Source organism: Netta rufina (assembly GCF_964035555.1).
Source record: "Netta rufina genome assembly, chromosome: 12".
Classification (NCBI taxonomy): Eukaryota; Metazoa; Chordata; class Aves; order Anseriformes; family Anatidae; genus Netta; species Netta rufina.
In genome coordinates this window covers 4,904,646-4,921,458 of record NC_140135.1, presented here as the reverse complement: position 1 = coordinate 4,921,458, position 16,813 = coordinate 4,904,646, and the positions used below count along the sequence as shown (strand labels likewise).

General features: G+C 50.0%; 1 protein-coding gene across 1 annotated transcript; it reads left to right on the top strand.

The window, feature by feature from the left end:
- Positions 1-4,605: 4,605 nt before the first annotated feature.
- FGF16 (fibroblast growth factor 16) lies at positions 4,606-16,607 on the top strand. Its single transcript, XM_084294305.1, has 3 exons — positions 4,606-4,967; positions 10,989-11,092; positions 14,826-16,607. Exons 1-3 carry the CDS (start codon positions 4,694-4,696, stop codon positions 15,069-15,071), a joined length of 624 nt encoding a protein of 207 aa, XP_084150431.1. The 5' UTR covers positions 4,606-4,693; the 3' UTR covers positions 15,072-16,607.
- The last annotated feature ends 206 nt before the right edge of the window (positions 16,608-16,813 follow it).

The following is a 16,813-nucleotide window of genomic DNA, read 5'->3' as shown; positions in this document are numbered from 1 at the left end:
AACCAAGGCAGAATTGCATAACTGAGTATCAACAAAGTGCTGACGTTCCTTTACACATACATGTACATAACTTGCTCCCCTATACAGGACTATAGAGAGCTGACTTAGATACAGGAATTCATGCTAAGTGGGTTCTCGTGAGTCAGCAGTGAGCCAGAAAAACTCTGCTTCCTACTTACTGATTCATATTGGGATTACTAAAAGCAGCAGATCCACGTCTGACACTGAAATAAACAGTAACTGGAGAAGGTGGGATTTCCCCCTTTGAAAAACACATCATTCATTTAGGCACCTGATCCCAAGACCAAGGCAGGCAAGTCTGGAGCTTTATCTCCAGACCCGCACTTTAATCTGCCACCAATTCTAGACTTGCTGCAAAAATATATACATACTTCTATATATTGACTGAAATCCAGCTGTTTCATTCATGCTGCCTTCCATTACAAACCTTTCCAAAAGAGAAAGCAGTGATGTTTGTAACACACTTCTTAATGCAGAATCTGGCACAAACCAGGCCTACGCTGGGTTTAGGGCCTGGAAGTGCTACTACAAACGATAACAATAACACGAGCTTAAGTAAAAACAACCAAAGATAAAGACCAATAAACCATCCTTCACCCCCCTTAAGAAAATTTGTTTATTCACCCCCTCACAAAGGTGGTTGCCCTGTTTATCTGCCGGGGAACTTCAGACATTCCTTCCATGTGCAGCGCAGATGGTCGCCACACAACAAAAGGCAGAAGGGCTCCCTGCACACACACAGTGGACGTGTCTGGTTTCTGGATAGACAGATGCCTGGCTGGAGCTACTGCTCCAGCAGGGCTGCTGTGCACTCAAAATCTCCCGAAAATACAGAAAATCATCAATATCCTTTGAAAACATCTCTTAGTGGAAAATGAGATTGTCTGGGAAAGCATAGATGCACAGTGACCTTGGTTGTGAGTCTTAATTCATTAGTGTACATAAATTGTTTTGAGATCCTGCGGTGGGATGTGCTAGGGAAGCAGAATAATTATTCTAAAGTACAAGGCTCTGCTTTTTTCCTTTATCCTCAGATATTCTTCATGTCTGATTTTTTACTTATGGCCATTGTTACTTCAATTTATTTTTATTTTTAGCTATCCTGACCTTTTCTTGACCAAATGGAATTGCCCCAGGCAGAGGATGTGCAGTATCTAGGTTTGCTCATTGCATTTGTTTGTCTTACTCTTTTCTAATTAATTTACTGCTTTGCCCCCAGCCCTGCTCTTCCTATCATTTTATAGCAAGATATCAAATGCAGCTGCTCTCTGCAAATAGTAATTATTTTGCAAATAAATGCCATCAGTATTTTTACTACCTTGCTACACATCAATCACAGTGTATGGGAAAGGGCCTGCAACGTTCACGTGTGCCAGCTGAGAATAAATATCATTGGTAGTTCTTCCGTGAATTGAAATACAAGATAGTTTGGCAATAACCATTTCAATTACCAAGGTAGACAATACAAGCTTTAATCAATGAGTAAGCCAGGTGAACTGCATAAACTATAACACAGCAGGGCAGAAAATTAGTTCTGTAACACATCACACTTTGTGTCGCAAATTGTGTAAAAGTGTCTATCCTCGTTCAAGAAATTGCTGAGTGCATACCTGTTTTCTATCTGATATAGGAGAAAATACCTAAAAACATTTCTTTTTTCAAAGAATTTATTCTAGCTTTGAGTATTCAAAATACATACCTTTTTTTCTTCAAACAATACAGGGCACAACTCTCTCTGCTCTTTCCTCAGCTTAGTAAAAATGTAAACAAACCAGGAAATTAAAGACAAAAAAGAAAAGAGAAAGCTACCTTTTCTGCATCCTGTTGTGCCTAAATAGAACATTTTGTACCAGCCCATACAACTTCTCAATAAAACGTATTGCGGACACTTCAAAAGCTGGCCATAATCATGGAGAGTTAAGTGAGGAATGTCAGCTTGGATGAGGGATTTCTCTGCTTTTGTTATACATTATTTAAGTATGGAGATTTGTGTTTTGTTTTGTTTTTTTTTTACTTTATCTTGGATTTTACTGTAATGTAGTTTAAATCTTACTTTTTTCTTTTTTTTTTTTTTTTTTTTTTTTTTTTTCCAGTTTCCTAAGTATTCCTATAAGTGATTGTATGGTTTTGGGCTTAAGGATACTGTAACAGATCCAGAGCCTGTTGAAGTCAGTGGCAGAAGCCTCCACAGGGTTTACTTAGTCCTTTAATAAGAAACTGTCTTTTTCTCTCTCTTCTTAATACTCCTATGATCTACCTTCAGACATATTTAGGAATGAGGTGAAATCCTGGTCTCTATGAATCCAGAGGCAAAACACACTCACTTAATTCAGCAAGCCCACATTTTACAGAAGAGCGTATTTGATTGTACTGGGATCATTCACATTATACGAATTTCATGCATTAAATTCACAGCATTAACGGGATTATGACCTTAGCAGTTACTCAGATTTGGGGTGTTCCTCCTCGGGCTTCTCTCATTTTCGGCAGGCAAAGTTTGTTTCCTTCAGTTACCCAACCACACCTGAATCTTCATATAAATAACACAGACATAAAAACACCATCTTTGCTATGGGATGCCTGAACTCCACAGACAGTGGTATCCCCACATAACCATACATGACAAATAGCCAGCAAACACACTTCTGCAGATTTTACTACCTCAGGAACAGACTACGTTTTAAAAACACCCATGGTTTTAGGCTTCACGTGTCAAGTTCTGCATCAACTACACCCCTTTTACAGCCGCAGCTCTGACAGGAACAAACACCCCCATCTCACATTTAAAAACCAGATCCCTCACCCGCTGCAGATGCACGTGTGGATACTCCATGTTGTAATATCACAATTTTCTTCACGTCCTCACAACAGAGCATTGCCCGGGCCTGTGGGGGAAAGGGGGATGCATGTTATGGTCATTCCAACCCTCCCTCTGCCTTGGGATAGATGTGGGGAGAAGCGTCCCACTGCAGGGGGGCTTAGGGGTGAAAACCCTTCACAGGAGAGACTTGATGAGAGGAAGCCCATGAGGGCACAGATCCCACTGAGGGGAAACCTGTCGAGGGGAGAGACTTGATGAGGGGAAACCCATGAGGGGAACCCTGCTCCTCTGGAGGGGAGCTACTTGCAGAGCCTCTGAGAGGTGGAAGACTTGCTGAGGGGCACCCACTGTAGGAGAGACCCGTGAGGGGACAGCCAGGCTGAGCAGAAACCTGCTGAGAGGAGCTCCCCGAGGAGGGGTAAGTCACCCTGAGGGAAGCTGCCTGCCAAAACAGGAGACCAGAGAGGGGAGATCCATGAGGGGAAGGACGCGCAGAGGTGACAGACCTACCGAGGGGAACGCCACTGAGGGGTGTCCCCTCCTGAGGGGAGCTGCCCGCCAAAACGCGTGACCCACTGAGGGGGCACCCATGAGGGGCAGGACCCGCTGAGGCACAACAAACCCACAGAGGAGCGAGTCCTGAGGGGAGCTACCTGCCGAAGGGGCAGATCCCTGAGCTGTGAGGCCCCTTACGGCTGCCGAGACCCTCTGAGGAGGGGTCCGAGGCTGCAGCCCGAGGTGTCCCCAGCGGCGGAGCGGGCTGTTTTTGCGGAATGCTTTTGCGGGGGGGTTTGGGGAGCTGTTTTTTTTTTTTGGGGGGGGGGCTCTCCCCTGGTCCTTCCCCTCCCCTGGCGGGGCACGGGGCGATGCGGATCCCCCGCTGCCCTCAGCGGGCTCTCGGCGAGCAGCGGCAGCGCCGCCTGGCGGGGCCGGGCTGAGCGGCTCCGGCTGCGGCTGCGGCTCCTCGGCGAGGCTCGGGCGCTGCCCGGCCGGGCTGGCGTTTTCCCCTCCCCTGGCGTCCCGCACGTCTCCCCGTGCCTGCCCTCGTCCGTCTGCGGCGCTGCCGGCAGCTGCTGCCACGGATACGGTGTCGGAGGGCGCGGAAACACCTGTCTGCAACGGGAGGAAGGTGGCGAGCGAGCCCGGGCTGCCCAGCGCCGGCCCCGGCCCCTCAGCGCCCGCCGCTTGTAAACCCGGCCGTAAAAACGCCGCGGGATCACTTTTCAAAGAGATCGCTTTGCAGCTCGGACGCTGGAGAGAAAAAAAAAAAAATATATATATATATATAAAATAAAAAAATAAAACACGCTCCCCTACGTGTTAGTTTTTCCACAGCGGTCGGTGTGAGGCGGGGGGGGGGGAAGGATACGGCGGGGGCTGCGGGGCACTGACAGACCCTGGGGGGGCCGGGAGGAGGCTCCGGGCAGCCCCCGAGGGGAGCCGGGCCGGGGCCGCATCCCCGGCTGCGTGCGGGGGCTCCGTGCTCCCAGCCGGGACCTGCCCGGAGCCTCGCGTGGAGCTTTTCCCTGCCGTGTTTTTTTTTTTTTTTTTCATAATAAAAGAGGGAGGGAAGCTTTTTTTTTTTTTTTAAAAAAAAAAAAAAAAAGGATCAGAGAAAGGAAAAAAAAAAAAAAAAAAAGCGATAGCCAAAGGGGATGCCAGTGAGGTGTGGCTTGCATTTAAATATCCAATATGTCAATGTAAGGGGAGTGTGTACGTATATAAAGTGCCGTTCGCATCCGCGAGCGGGCCCCAGCCAGCCATGGGAGGCGCGGGGAGCCGGGGCGGGCCGCGCGGGGCCGGCCGGGCTCTGAGGGGGCCCTGAGGGGGCCGCTGCTCGCCCGCGGCCCCATGGCCGAGGTGGGCGGCTTCCTGGGGGCGCTGGACCCCGAGCTGCACGGCTTGCCCCCGGCCCTGGCCGGGCTGCCCCTGGCCGACCCGGCCGGCTTCCTCAACGAGCGCCTGGGGCAGATCGAGGGGCGGCTGCAGCGCGGCTCGCCCACCGACTTCGCTCACCTCAAGGGCATCCTGCGGCGGCGGCAGCTCTACTGCCGCACCGGCTTCCACCTGGAGATCTTCCCCAACGGCACGGTGCACGGCACCCGGCAGGACCACAGCCGCTTCGGTAAGGGCTCCCGGCGGCAGGTGGCGGCCCGGCCCGGCGGCAGGTGCCTCCCCCGGCCCCGCTCATTAATTAGCCCGGCAGCGGCCGGATGCAATTAGGCTGCTCAGCGAGCGCGCCCGGCGGGGCGGGCGGGTCGCGCTTCCCCTCCTAGCAGCCCTGCAGGTGCACAGGGACGAGCCCCGGGGAAGATAAGAGGGGGGAAAGAGGCAAAAAAATGAGTAAAAGTGGATGGGGGCACCGCGGGGTGGCCGCTTCAGCGCTGCCCGTGCCCCTGGGCTTAACCCCGAGGCAGGCAAAGGGAAGCAGGGAGCACGTCGGAAAAAGAAATTCCTGGCTTTCTCGTGTATTTTTTTTTCTCTTTCTCCTTCTTCTTTTGGCCTCGGCAGATATCTGTGAGCTAATGTGATTTCTTCTCCTTGCGTGAATTTCGTTAGGAGCGTCTCCCCCGAGCAGGCAGGGATCGGTTGGCTGGACGGGCGGCTGCAGCTCGGTTTCGGGAGGTTGTTGGAAAGGAAAGGGGAAGCTGGAGGGGGAAAAATGCTTAGGGGACCTCCGAAAGGAGCAGACGGAACAATAGGCAGAGCGCTGTGGATTTACCTTGCTGTCTGGAATAAAGCTGGAAGACTTCAGAGCCTGTATCTGTGTCACACGAGAGCAGGGATCTCTAATGAGACTCTATGTAATCTTCAAAAAATGCATCCCAAGCCACAGGCGAAGGAGTACAGTAAGTTTGAGCACAGCTAAGAAAAATTCCCGCTACTTCAGCATCTAGTGCAGGTGTCTGGGTAAGCTATCAACAAGTCCCATGCCAGTGATCTCAGCTATGTTGTCAACAGGTTGCGAGAAGTGTTCGCAAGACTTTTTACAGTTTTCAAGTGATTTAACTCCTCGGTGAAGGGAATTCTTTTTTGCCTTTAATTGTTTGCAACCGGTGCTTTCTGAGACTTCAGGAACGCCGCCGCCGCTGCTATTGTTGTTGTTAGTTTAAGGCAGGTTTTTGGAACAATTGGAAAAGCTTATCTGTGAACTGTGCTTTCCATAAACACCAGGTGTGTGTGTAACATGTCCCTGCCTAAATCAACAAGAAAGTCATAACCTGCAGGTCAGAGTAAGGTACTAATGGGCTCGTGGGGCAAGTGTTCTTTAATTACCTCCCGAAAGACACATATCTTTTAACCTTTAAAAAGAAACTGAAAGCGAACCCACTGCATCTGTTTGCTTTTTAGTTTAATCTGCCAGTTTTTTTTTTTTAAACTTATCTTTATACGGGTAAACCATTTCAGATGGCTATGTCTATCTCAGTCCCACTTTTTAAAAGATTGAGTAAAATAAACGTATTTCCAAACAAACTTTGGAAGAATGCATTAAACAGGCTAAAACTTTTCATGAATTTTGCACACTTAAGCTTAAGTCACACAGTGTGTTCAATAAATCGAAGCATTGGCATTCCCTAAGCGTTTTAGCAGTCAGCATCCAGCTACGTAAACTAGACCAGACTTCAGATATAAAATATTATAGTTTTCTGCTTCAGGGTTTTCCCAGAGGCAGTGTAAAATAAATAGTTATTTGTTGTAATTGCAGGACAAAGCCCCACAGGATTAGACTGGAATCCTCATGTTCAGATAAAGTTGGACTGAATCTCGCTGCAGCAGAGACTCAAAGCAATAACGTATTGGCACACAGCATTCACCATCTGCATTCAGTAGCCATGAATATTTAAATTCCAATGTTACTGGTATGGTTCGTATTAGGATGTCATGTATCGATGCATTCCTAAATTTTGCATGCAGCAGGCAGAAAGCAGGAACTTATTACAGAAACAGGCAGGCTGTACAGTGCTGGGGAGCTACAAAACTACACCGAGGGATCCAGAGCTAGAGAGGGTTTCAGGGTAGCAGTTTGAAGCCGCCTTAAATCTAGGGGCACCTGGGGAAATACTTAGAAACCCTGTATGATGGTTTGGCAGATCGAGCCCACATGGCTGGAAGGTGCTCCCTGATCTCCCGAGCAGATTATTAATGTGCTTGCTCCAGGGATGGCTCGCAGGGACGCCCCAGCACAGGCACGTATCCAGCTGCAGAGGGGATGGAGGTTGGAACTGGGCTCTGTATCCCTATCTCTGATTACTGGAAGGGGTTCAGGAAAAGACAGTATCTGCACCATCCCAGAAGTTAGCAGATGTGTATGTCGTCCAAGTCTTTCAAGGAGAAAAATAATGAGCCTGGCGATGGCAGCCGAGGTCCTAACAGGAAGGATTAAGGGAGAGATTAATTTGTACCACAGAAGTCAAGGAATGTGCCAGCAGGAAACAGGGAAAGCAGCAGAAGCATCTATCCACAACGCCTGAGCGGTCGCAGCGACTATTGCCTCTCACCTGTTGAGGACTGGAGCTTTCTGAAATCACACCTGTCCCCTGGAATGTGACATTTTATACTTGTAAAAACACAGATTCGCACAAGAATGACAGCGTGCAGCTTATTTTTCCTAGAGGAGGCTTAACGCAAAGTTTGGTGAAGCTCTCCAGGATCCTCGGAAGAAAGCTTAGACAACAGGAGTGCCCAAATGCTCTCTCTGAACTGGCAGCTCCACCTGAGCCATCCCAGGAAAAAAAAATAAAAATAAAAATAAAAATAAAAATAAAATGAAGTGTTTTTAAAAATGTATCTATCTTCTCACTGCATCTGCTAGGAACCTTCCTGTACAGAGACATAAAGGATGGTCAAAGGCTGGAGAGGGTTTGGACCGACATTACCACCCCTACGAGAAGAATCCTTCTGCGGAGGGAAGTGAGATCAGTCTGCCAGGAAAATCCTTGCCAGGAGGAATTGCTCCCCTTCTGCCTCGAGTCTGTTTTACACCAGCACTCAACAAGCAACTCCAACAGCGCTTCGCTGCAAGGGAGGAGAGGAAAAGGCCTCGAGTTAGTGCTGGAGACTACTAAAGGGAGGAAACAAAGCTCTTCTGGGGTACAAATCTGGTAATGGATCTGTAACAGAGCCTCTTAGAGAAGCTGGTGAAACCTCCAGAGCAAGTTTTGCAGTAGATTTTGACATTCAGACTGCGGTGCACCTGTTCCTAAACAGTTGTTGAGGTTTTTAGCTGAAGCTTTAGGTTTGTGGACATTGATACAACATCTGAGGTTGTTTCTGTACCCCGGCTCGTCAATACAGTCATGCAGGAAGAGACAGGTGCAGCGAGCTGAATTGTTCTTTGAGGGATAGTTTGGGGTAATGCGAGAGCGCGCGGGGCTGGCCGCCACAGCGCTCAGATCATGCAGTGCTCTGGTGTTAAAGGGATCCAGTTGGAGCCTCAATCAAATCTCTCCTAATATTATCTAAAAAGACTCAGCGAACAAACAGAATGAATAATCGAAGCATGAAAAGTGAGGGCAAGTCCTGAGGGAAAAGAAAAAAAGAGAAAGGGAAAAAAAAAAAAAAAAAACAGCAAGCCATGGTCTACCACAAAAACACACCGCCACAACGTGAAAGAAAATTCTTGATCTGGCCCCAGTGGCCGCTCCCTGTGCTGCTGGAGATCAGATGTACGAAGCTGCAATTTTGTCTAGCGACTGGAGTGAGCTAAGGACAGGATGGATATTTGCCCACATTTTTTCAGCCTTCACTCTGTCTCCTGACTTTTGTGGGTTTAAGTTACGTTCTGAGTGCTATTCGAACAGAGTTGTCTTCGGTGCACGTCTCCAAGTGCCATCAGAGATCAGGAGAGGGGAGTACTGACAGTGACACTGGCAGGAGAGGTTGTCACAGGTCCACCTTGCAGAAATCTCGGTTGCAAGAGCAGCAAGTGCACAGCTAACGTGCACCAGAGGAGCGGTGTCTGGCCTCCTGGGGAGGGCTGTGCTGCTCTGGGATGCCCTCACCAGGGCTTTGGAGATGGCTTCGAATCGCACAGACAGAGCCTGCTGGTGGGTAAACTCAAGAAGAGCTCTCTGCTTCCCTTTCTCCAACATCCCTTGGTTCCTAAACAGGCCTGGGAGCGTTCTCCTGTTTCCCGGGGACAACAGAAGGTAAATTTAAGAACCAAAAGCAAACCAAGCAACCCAACTGGTACCCATAGGATCGATCTATGGCTCTCCAGGTAGCAGACATTTTTCACTTGAATGTCCGCTTTTCATCAGCCTGGATCCCCATTTCTAGGGATCCCTGTACTCCTTTCCCCCTGTATTGCTTTTTCCTTTACTTTTCTGAATAACGGTGCCACTGTTCAGAGGGGTGAGTGCGTTCCCGTTACTCAGAAGTAGCGGCTGTCCTTATTTTTGTCCTGCAGGTGGGGAAAGGGAAGTGCGCAGCAGGTCAGTAACTTGCTCCACGTTTCAGGACCTGTGGGGAGCGGAGGCAGAAGAAAACCCCTCATCCTGCACCTCTTCCCTCCCTGCTCATACCTCTGTTCAGATAAGAAACCCCGAAGCTCAGTGCACGAAGAGCAGAGCCAGCTCCTGGAGGGCTGCCTGTGCCCACTGCCTGCTCTGAGGGCAACGTGTGCCCAGCCTGGGCACGCAAGGGAGAGGAAAGAACCGACTCTCTGGGAAAATCCATAGTTCTGGAGTCCCTTGAAGAAAATGTGGGACATCTGGAAAGGCTGTGCTTTCTTTGTGCTTTGTAGGACCTAATGGAAAACGAATGCACTGACGCATTGTGCTGCTCGCCAGCAGCCCAAAGCCCCACGGAGAACAAGTTACCCCGCTCTGAGTGTAGCTGGGCGTATTTCAGCCTGGCAAATTTCTGCACTGGTCTAAAATTCAAGTTGCCTGTTTGCTTTCCTGTGTGTCTCAAGGAATTCCAGCTCCTGGGTCCATATTTTGTCTCCGCCCCGCAGCACCTGCTGGCTGCAGACAGGCGAGCCATAGCGCCGACAAAAAGTCTGACACGAGGCAGAAAGTCCAAGTCTTGCACCTGACCAACCCGTCTGCGCCCAGCTGAGGGGTCTGGGGCCACATATCTGCCCTATATTTAGGCGGTGACACCCTCAGAAAGTCAGCACAGCCACACCTGACCGCGCAGAGGATCCCTTTGCAGGGCCGAGGGCTGCCTGCCGCCGGAGTCAGCCGGCTCCGGTGGCCGAACGTCACGCGGCGCTTTTAGACCCGGGGCACGCTCTGCAGAGGAGCTGTGGGAGGTAACCCGATCGGTGGGGCAATCGCTCGGGACTGGACATCTTGGGAGCTATATTAAGGCACCTGGAGCCCGGCGAAAGGTTAGAGCAACTCTGCCCTCCTGGCAGCGGACACACCCTGCCCGTTCATCAGACAGATCGGGGATGGTGCAAACCCTCCTCCTGCCTCCGCCGCAGCCTCCTGGCTGACTCATTCAGCGCTGGATGAGCACAAGCTGCCCAAACCCTCAGGATTGGGAGCATGTGAGATATTCAGAGTCTCACCCAGCCCCTCTAGGAGGCTTTTCCCTGGAGCTTGGAGGGGGCAGGTGGCGCGGGCGCGTTTCTACCTGTGCATACCAGAGGTTGGCTTTATCCCTGAAGACTCTATGCATTTTGGGGTGGCAAGCACCTCACTGCAGCAGCGGGAACAGGACAAGCCTCACAAACACATTTTCTAGTGCTTTTCATTTATTTTTATTGAAATCATCACTTTAAATTGTGTGGGGCTGTCTTCTCACGCCAGAAGTTCCGTGGCTTTTGGTGAAGAGGAAAGACCCAGGGTGGTAACAGCCTTGTAAAACTGCTCGTGGGCCAGGAACACGTTTCTGCATCTCTCTTTTTGGTGATTAAAAAAAAAATAAAAGCAACAGCTACGCCTAGCACTCCTTTTCTCATTAGGAAAGGGAATTTCCCTCGGACAAGTCAAGTTCATAACGCTGGGGAGAAGTCTGGGGTGGAAATTGAAGGATTGCATGCATGTAGGACTGCAGACTTAAGAACTGTGCAGTTATAAATAAAGTAAGCAAGGTCTGTGAGAAGCTCTGCTTGGGAAATGCCGTTTCATGTTTGTCACTTCAGCCTGGCGTCAGTTCTGCCACCTGTATGATTTGCGTTCCTTTTCTCTCCTAGGGATTTTGGAGTTCATCAGCCTGGCGGTGGGGCTGGTCAGTATCCGTGGGGTGGATTCGGGACTCTACCTCGGCATGAACGAGAGAGGCGAGCTGTATGGGTCGGTAAGTTCCAGATCTCGGGAGGATATGAAATCCACAGCAACCCGGGCTGTGGGGCCTCGTCGGTGTCACCAGCTGTGCCCGTCACAGGCCTCCAAAGTCCATGTGGTGCCACATCCCTCCGCCGTACCCACTGGAGGCAGAGCACCAGTGGCAGATACAAAACGGGGTCACAGGGAGGGGGATGCACTCCCCCAGTGATGGCCAGCGCAGGGTGCAGCACCTGGGGTGCTGTGGGGGGTTACTGGGCTTAGCCTCTTGGAAACAGGGCAGGAATGGTCAGCTAAAGGCACAGGAGGGAAAATTAGCATCAAAGCGGGTGGGGTTTGAATGTTTTCATGAGTAACGTCACATTTATTGCCCACATGCTCAGGATCTGCATGGATCTGCAGGTCTTACACGTGTGTTACAGTTCGCTCATGGAAGCTGAAAGTGTGGTGTGTTATTTTTATTATAGCATTCTCTACAGCTCCTTTTAGGCGTTTAGGGAAGTTTCTCATATTTTCCTAAAAATACCCTTTCAGACTGAAGTTTTTCCTGTTTTGCCAAAAGCCCCATGTAACCTTCTTGCTGGCTTTCCTCTCAGCACAAACTCCTTAACGCCTCATTCAGCAGATGGGGCTGAAATGGTGCAGATCCCCCGCGGGTGCACCCCGTAAGAGCTCTGCCATCCTGGGTTAGGTCCCCACTGACCTGAAGAGAGCCAAGCTGTCCTCTGCCCGCTTCTACTCGAGTGTTTAGGCTTGTAGGCGAAATGCCAAGTCTCAGTAGCTGGGCAGAGTCCTTCCTACAGGACTCAATTCCTAATTATTGAATTCAATATAAAACAATTAGTTCTAGTCAGCTAGAAGAATTGCTTCTATTCTGAAAATTAATTGCATTCTAGATAGCTTTTTTTTTTTTTAAGGTTACTTTTCTGTAGCTGCTGCGCTGCATCAGTGCTTTTTCATCAGATGCCCCCTTGCCTTGAACTCAACTCATCACCAGGGTGTGGTTTTTTTAAATGTGTCTTTCTAGATCAGCACCCTATGTGAGGACACTGGTTTTTTTTGAGGGTGGATCACAATAATTTTAAAATGACATAAAATAAATCGGCTTTAAACCAAAGTGGAAGGCACAAACTTTCTCTACCCAAGCCAGATCAACCTCATAGTGCAGAACTTGTAACCTTGTGTTCAATGCACATAGAGAAGCCTTCAGAAAACTTTTTCTTAGAGAACAGTAATGCTAAAACATGAGTTTCCATCATCTTTTCTTCTCCCTTTCCCATCTACTGAGATTGCTACAGCCACTTTCACTACTTTTGAGGTTCGGGTACCAACGCTTATATGAGATAACCAAGTGCTAACATTGATTGATAACTTTTCTTTTTCCACTTCACTTCCTTAATAACATCTACCCAAAACAAAAGAGCAGAGACAGTGATTACGTTACAAGCATGCAAGACAGATAAAAGGTGAAGTCACCAGGAATCCATAAAACACAGAAATTTTAAACTTCGGAAATCGGCTCAAGCCTAAAACCACGCAGCAGGACCCCTCCTGTTAAACTCCAAGGCTGTTCAACAGCTCCTGGAATTGCAGCTTTTACTCATTCATGCTGAAAACGAGGGCACAAACCTGCGTATCTCCTTTGCTTTCAAGCCCTGCAGCTCTGATCATGAATCAACAAACAGAGTTAATTAAGTTCCAGGGCCTGTCTTAATGCTACCTCCCAGAAAAAACAAAGATAAAATTTTACAAGGCTTTACCTGGAAACTGAATTGACTTTAAGATATCATCATGGGAGTTTTCTCTGTTGTTGCACCCTGCACGCTAGGAAACACACTGGACACTGCAGGGATGACAGCGACCCCAATCTGAATTGTGCAGAAGTCACAAGCCAGCTCCCCAAATAACCCTGAAGTTTTAGGATCTGTAATATGCGGGCTGTGCACCGATGGCTTTTCAGAAGGGAAAGCCACTGCAGTATTGCTACTTAAAGGTCCATAGAGCAGCGTGTAACAACAGCATTAGCATTACGATGGTGTTTGAGGAGCTTGCAGCAGAGGGGTATTTTTAAAGTTTCTGCAAGTGCCGTGTTCCCCTCAGTGCCAGCTTCGCGTGCTGCACGCATTGATGGAGCAGCATCAAGCACCAGAGCCAGCCACTGCCACCAAGGCACTTGTGCTACGTTTTCCACCAATTTCAGAAATAGAAGCAAGTACCTGGAGCAGTGAGTCCCGGGCAGTGCCCTGCATTGCCTCAGGCTCAGTGGGGACATCCCAGGGCTGGCAGGAAAATAAACGATGTCCTGCAGAGTCAAGATGTTTTAGAGCAACACGGTGCCTCCAAACAGCCCGGTGAAAGGCACGCAGCTGGGGGCAACGCAGCAGCGCTGCTCTGCAGTTGGTCAGTAGCTTCCAGGGTGTTTTGAGTAAGTGCCATCCCAGGAGGGAGGGGAAGAAGTGCATGTTCACTGACAGATCTGGGAAGGGAAACCCGCAGCTCCCCTGCTCTCAGATGACAAGAGCTGTGGCGGAGGCTTTTGGAGGATTCACGAGTTTCCTCAGGGTTCATTTAATTAGCAGCAAAACACTCAAAACAGGTTCTGAGTGCAGGTGAGCTCCTGTATCTTATTACAAAACATCTACTGCAGGCAGTAACATTTACTGAGCACTCCGTGCAGCACAGATAAGACACATTCCCTGCCCAAATAATTCACCGTGTGGGTACAGACTCTGTAATGTTCTAACGTCCTACGTCTGCAGCCCGCCTTTCATCTGAAAGGCCTGACCCCTCCTGGGCAATCCCCACAGGGTCTGCGGGTCCCGTGCCACTCAGTGCAACCACCCCACAGCCCCCAGGTCCTAGAGGGGCCGGGGACAGCCCCGCTCCTCGCTGTGACCCAGCCCAGCCCCACAGCTGGCCCGGGAGAGATCAGAGCCCACGGGTGACGGCCACTGCCTGAAAAGCCACCGCGTGCTGCCAACAGCCCCCGGGGCAAGGGGTCAAGGGGCTGTGGCTGCGTGACACGGGTGGCATCCATCCCCCAAACCCGACGTGTGATGCCTCGGCCGCGTGCTGGCACGCACTCATCGCCTCACCTAAATCTCCCCCAGGGTTAGGCGTCCCCGGGGCGCTGCTCCCCGTGCAGACCTCCCCACGTCTTGTTATGGCCTCACATCACAGCTCCCTGGCGCTTCAGAAGATGAAAGGCCCGAGGAATGCTTTCATTCCCATTGCAGCCTGTGTTGTTACGTGCCTTGAACTCTCACCCGCTCGCTCGCCCTGCCGGGAGGTGCCTCGTGTGCGTTCCCTGCGCGTGGGGCTGCCGGGGGGGCACGGCCCCGGCTGGGCACCCCCTGCGCCCTGTGGGACAGGCGCCGGTCCCACAGCCAAGGCCGCGAGCTCCACGTTCACACCCCGACCACAGCCACGTGGCTGCCAGGCTTGGAGTTTTGCTGCAGCCGTGTGTTATGTTCAGTGGAGGGCCTTGCAAAGCGCACACCCACCTTCTCCTTCCATCTCCTTCCTCCTCCAGCTTCAGAGGTCTCTGGGGCCGGGCTTGTGCCTGTTTCCAGCTTTCACCCACGATCATCATCCCCAGCAGCACAGTCCCCTCCTCAGGGGAGCCAGAAGCAGGTAGCTAGGAAAATTATAGGAAAAAAAAAAGAAGGAAATAGGAAAATACATTTTTTTTAATTTTTATTTTTTGACACCCGTCTTTTTCTTCTCACATCCCTGCCCCAACGCAGAAGAAGCTCACAAGGGAGTGCGTTTTCCGAGAGCAGTTTGAGGAGAACTGGTACAACACGTACGCCTCGACCCTCTACAAGCATCCCGACTCGGAGAGGCATTACTACGTGGCGCTGAACAAGGACGGCTCCCCCCGCGAGGGATACAGGACTAAGAGACATCAGAAATTCACTCACTTTTTACCGAGGCCTGTGGACCCTGCCAAAATACCTGCAATGTACAGAGACCTCTTCCACTACAGGTGATGTTTCCTGCAGCTGCCCCGTCAGTGTACATACTTGGGCTCCCGAGCTTTTTCCCAGAGCACTATATTAATAGTCATTCCATCAATCCTGTAAACGTAGATGACATAGGAAAGCACTTACATTGAATTCAGACACTGCTGTTCCTCCTTGTTTCAAGCGTATATCGAACGTGGGTTATTTATGGGGGTGGGGGTAGGGGAAGGGAGGGAACCCTGCGTATAATCTTTCATTTTCGTTCACTTTCTTTACTCGGTGGCTGTCGGAGAGGCCGAATATTCAATGTTATGGTTGCTTAAAGGAGCAAACAGGCGAGCAAACTTGATCACCAGGGGGAGGAAAAAATAAAAACAACTAAAAAAAAAAAGAGAGAGAGAGAAAGGAAGAAAACAAAAGACCACAGAACTGCTACAGATGCTGCTGATAAGCTTGGGATAGTTACCGGCAAAGAAAAAGCCTTTCAGATGGTGCCCTGCTTCAGCGGCCCAGGAGTTTGCTACGTGGATGATGCTACAAGGACTGGTCCTGATGTGTGGGGTGTTTCCTGCTGTTGGGGTGGGAAGGGGCTGAGGAACATTATTCAGATGTAAGCATGGATACTGTGCATAGGGACAAAACTATTTATAAAATGTATATGATATTTATTTTATATATTTATTTATTTCAAAATAATTTTATTTTTAATGAGAGATGCTATGACCGGATTTTCATCAGGAAGAATAAGGTCCTACTGAAACAGGAAAAAAAATGAGTTTTAAGAGCTTATCGGCAATAAAATTGTCTTTATATTGTAGATTTCTTGCTAGCCCTTTTTTTTTTGGTGCTCCTTAACAATTAACCGAGTATTTTCTGATCGATGTGAAGATTAAGACGACCTATAAAAAGGCTTTGGACTTTAGATAAATTTCCTAAACTCCAAACTGTTACAGAAGGGCAGCATCAAATTGTAGCTGGAACGGCTCTGGGAAGCGTGGCCCCAATGAAACGAGCAGCTGGACATGAAACGAAGCGTGGGAGCTGAGGACGGCAGATCCAGCCCTCCCCTGTGTGCTGCCAGGGACAAAACCAGCCCCCAGGCCACGCAGGGCGCCCGGCACCCACCGCTGCTGAAGACCTTGTGTGGGGTTTCCCAGGAATACGCGTCCCGGCAGTGCAGGGAGGAACCTCCCCGTTCACACCTGTTAAAGCCGCCCGGCCTCACACCTGAACCTGCAGCACTGTGGAAAAATCAGCGAAGAAAAAGCGGAAAGCAACACAAGCAATTAAAACCCACTCGTTTGTAAGTAATTGCCACGGATGAAGATTATCCCTGCAGGCAGCGCTTGGACGGTCACGGCTGCAGAAAGTGCCCGGGCACGCAGTCCCCAGCAGCTTCCCCCTGCCTCCCGGCGGGCTCAGCCTGAGGTCCGCAGGCAGGGTTTGCAGTGCAGGGTGGGAGCAGGAACGCGTCGCTGCTACGGCCCCTGCACAGCACGGACAAGCACCTGGTAGGAAATGTAGTCCTCTGGAGCATGCAAAAATATATACAAATGCAGATGTTGTGGCTTTGCGTTGGGGTTTTCCTTACCACAGCTTCGTTTTTCACAGTGTAGTTTCTTAGGCTCCGCTTCACAAAGCAGGCTAGGGGAGATCTCAGCCCCTTCAGCTTTAATCCTTGAATTCCCAGGGCGATCGCACTGAAGTGGGAGCGACCCACACCAGCTTGTTCGTGCGCCATCCCCGCTCCTCTCCGCCACCCCCCAGGT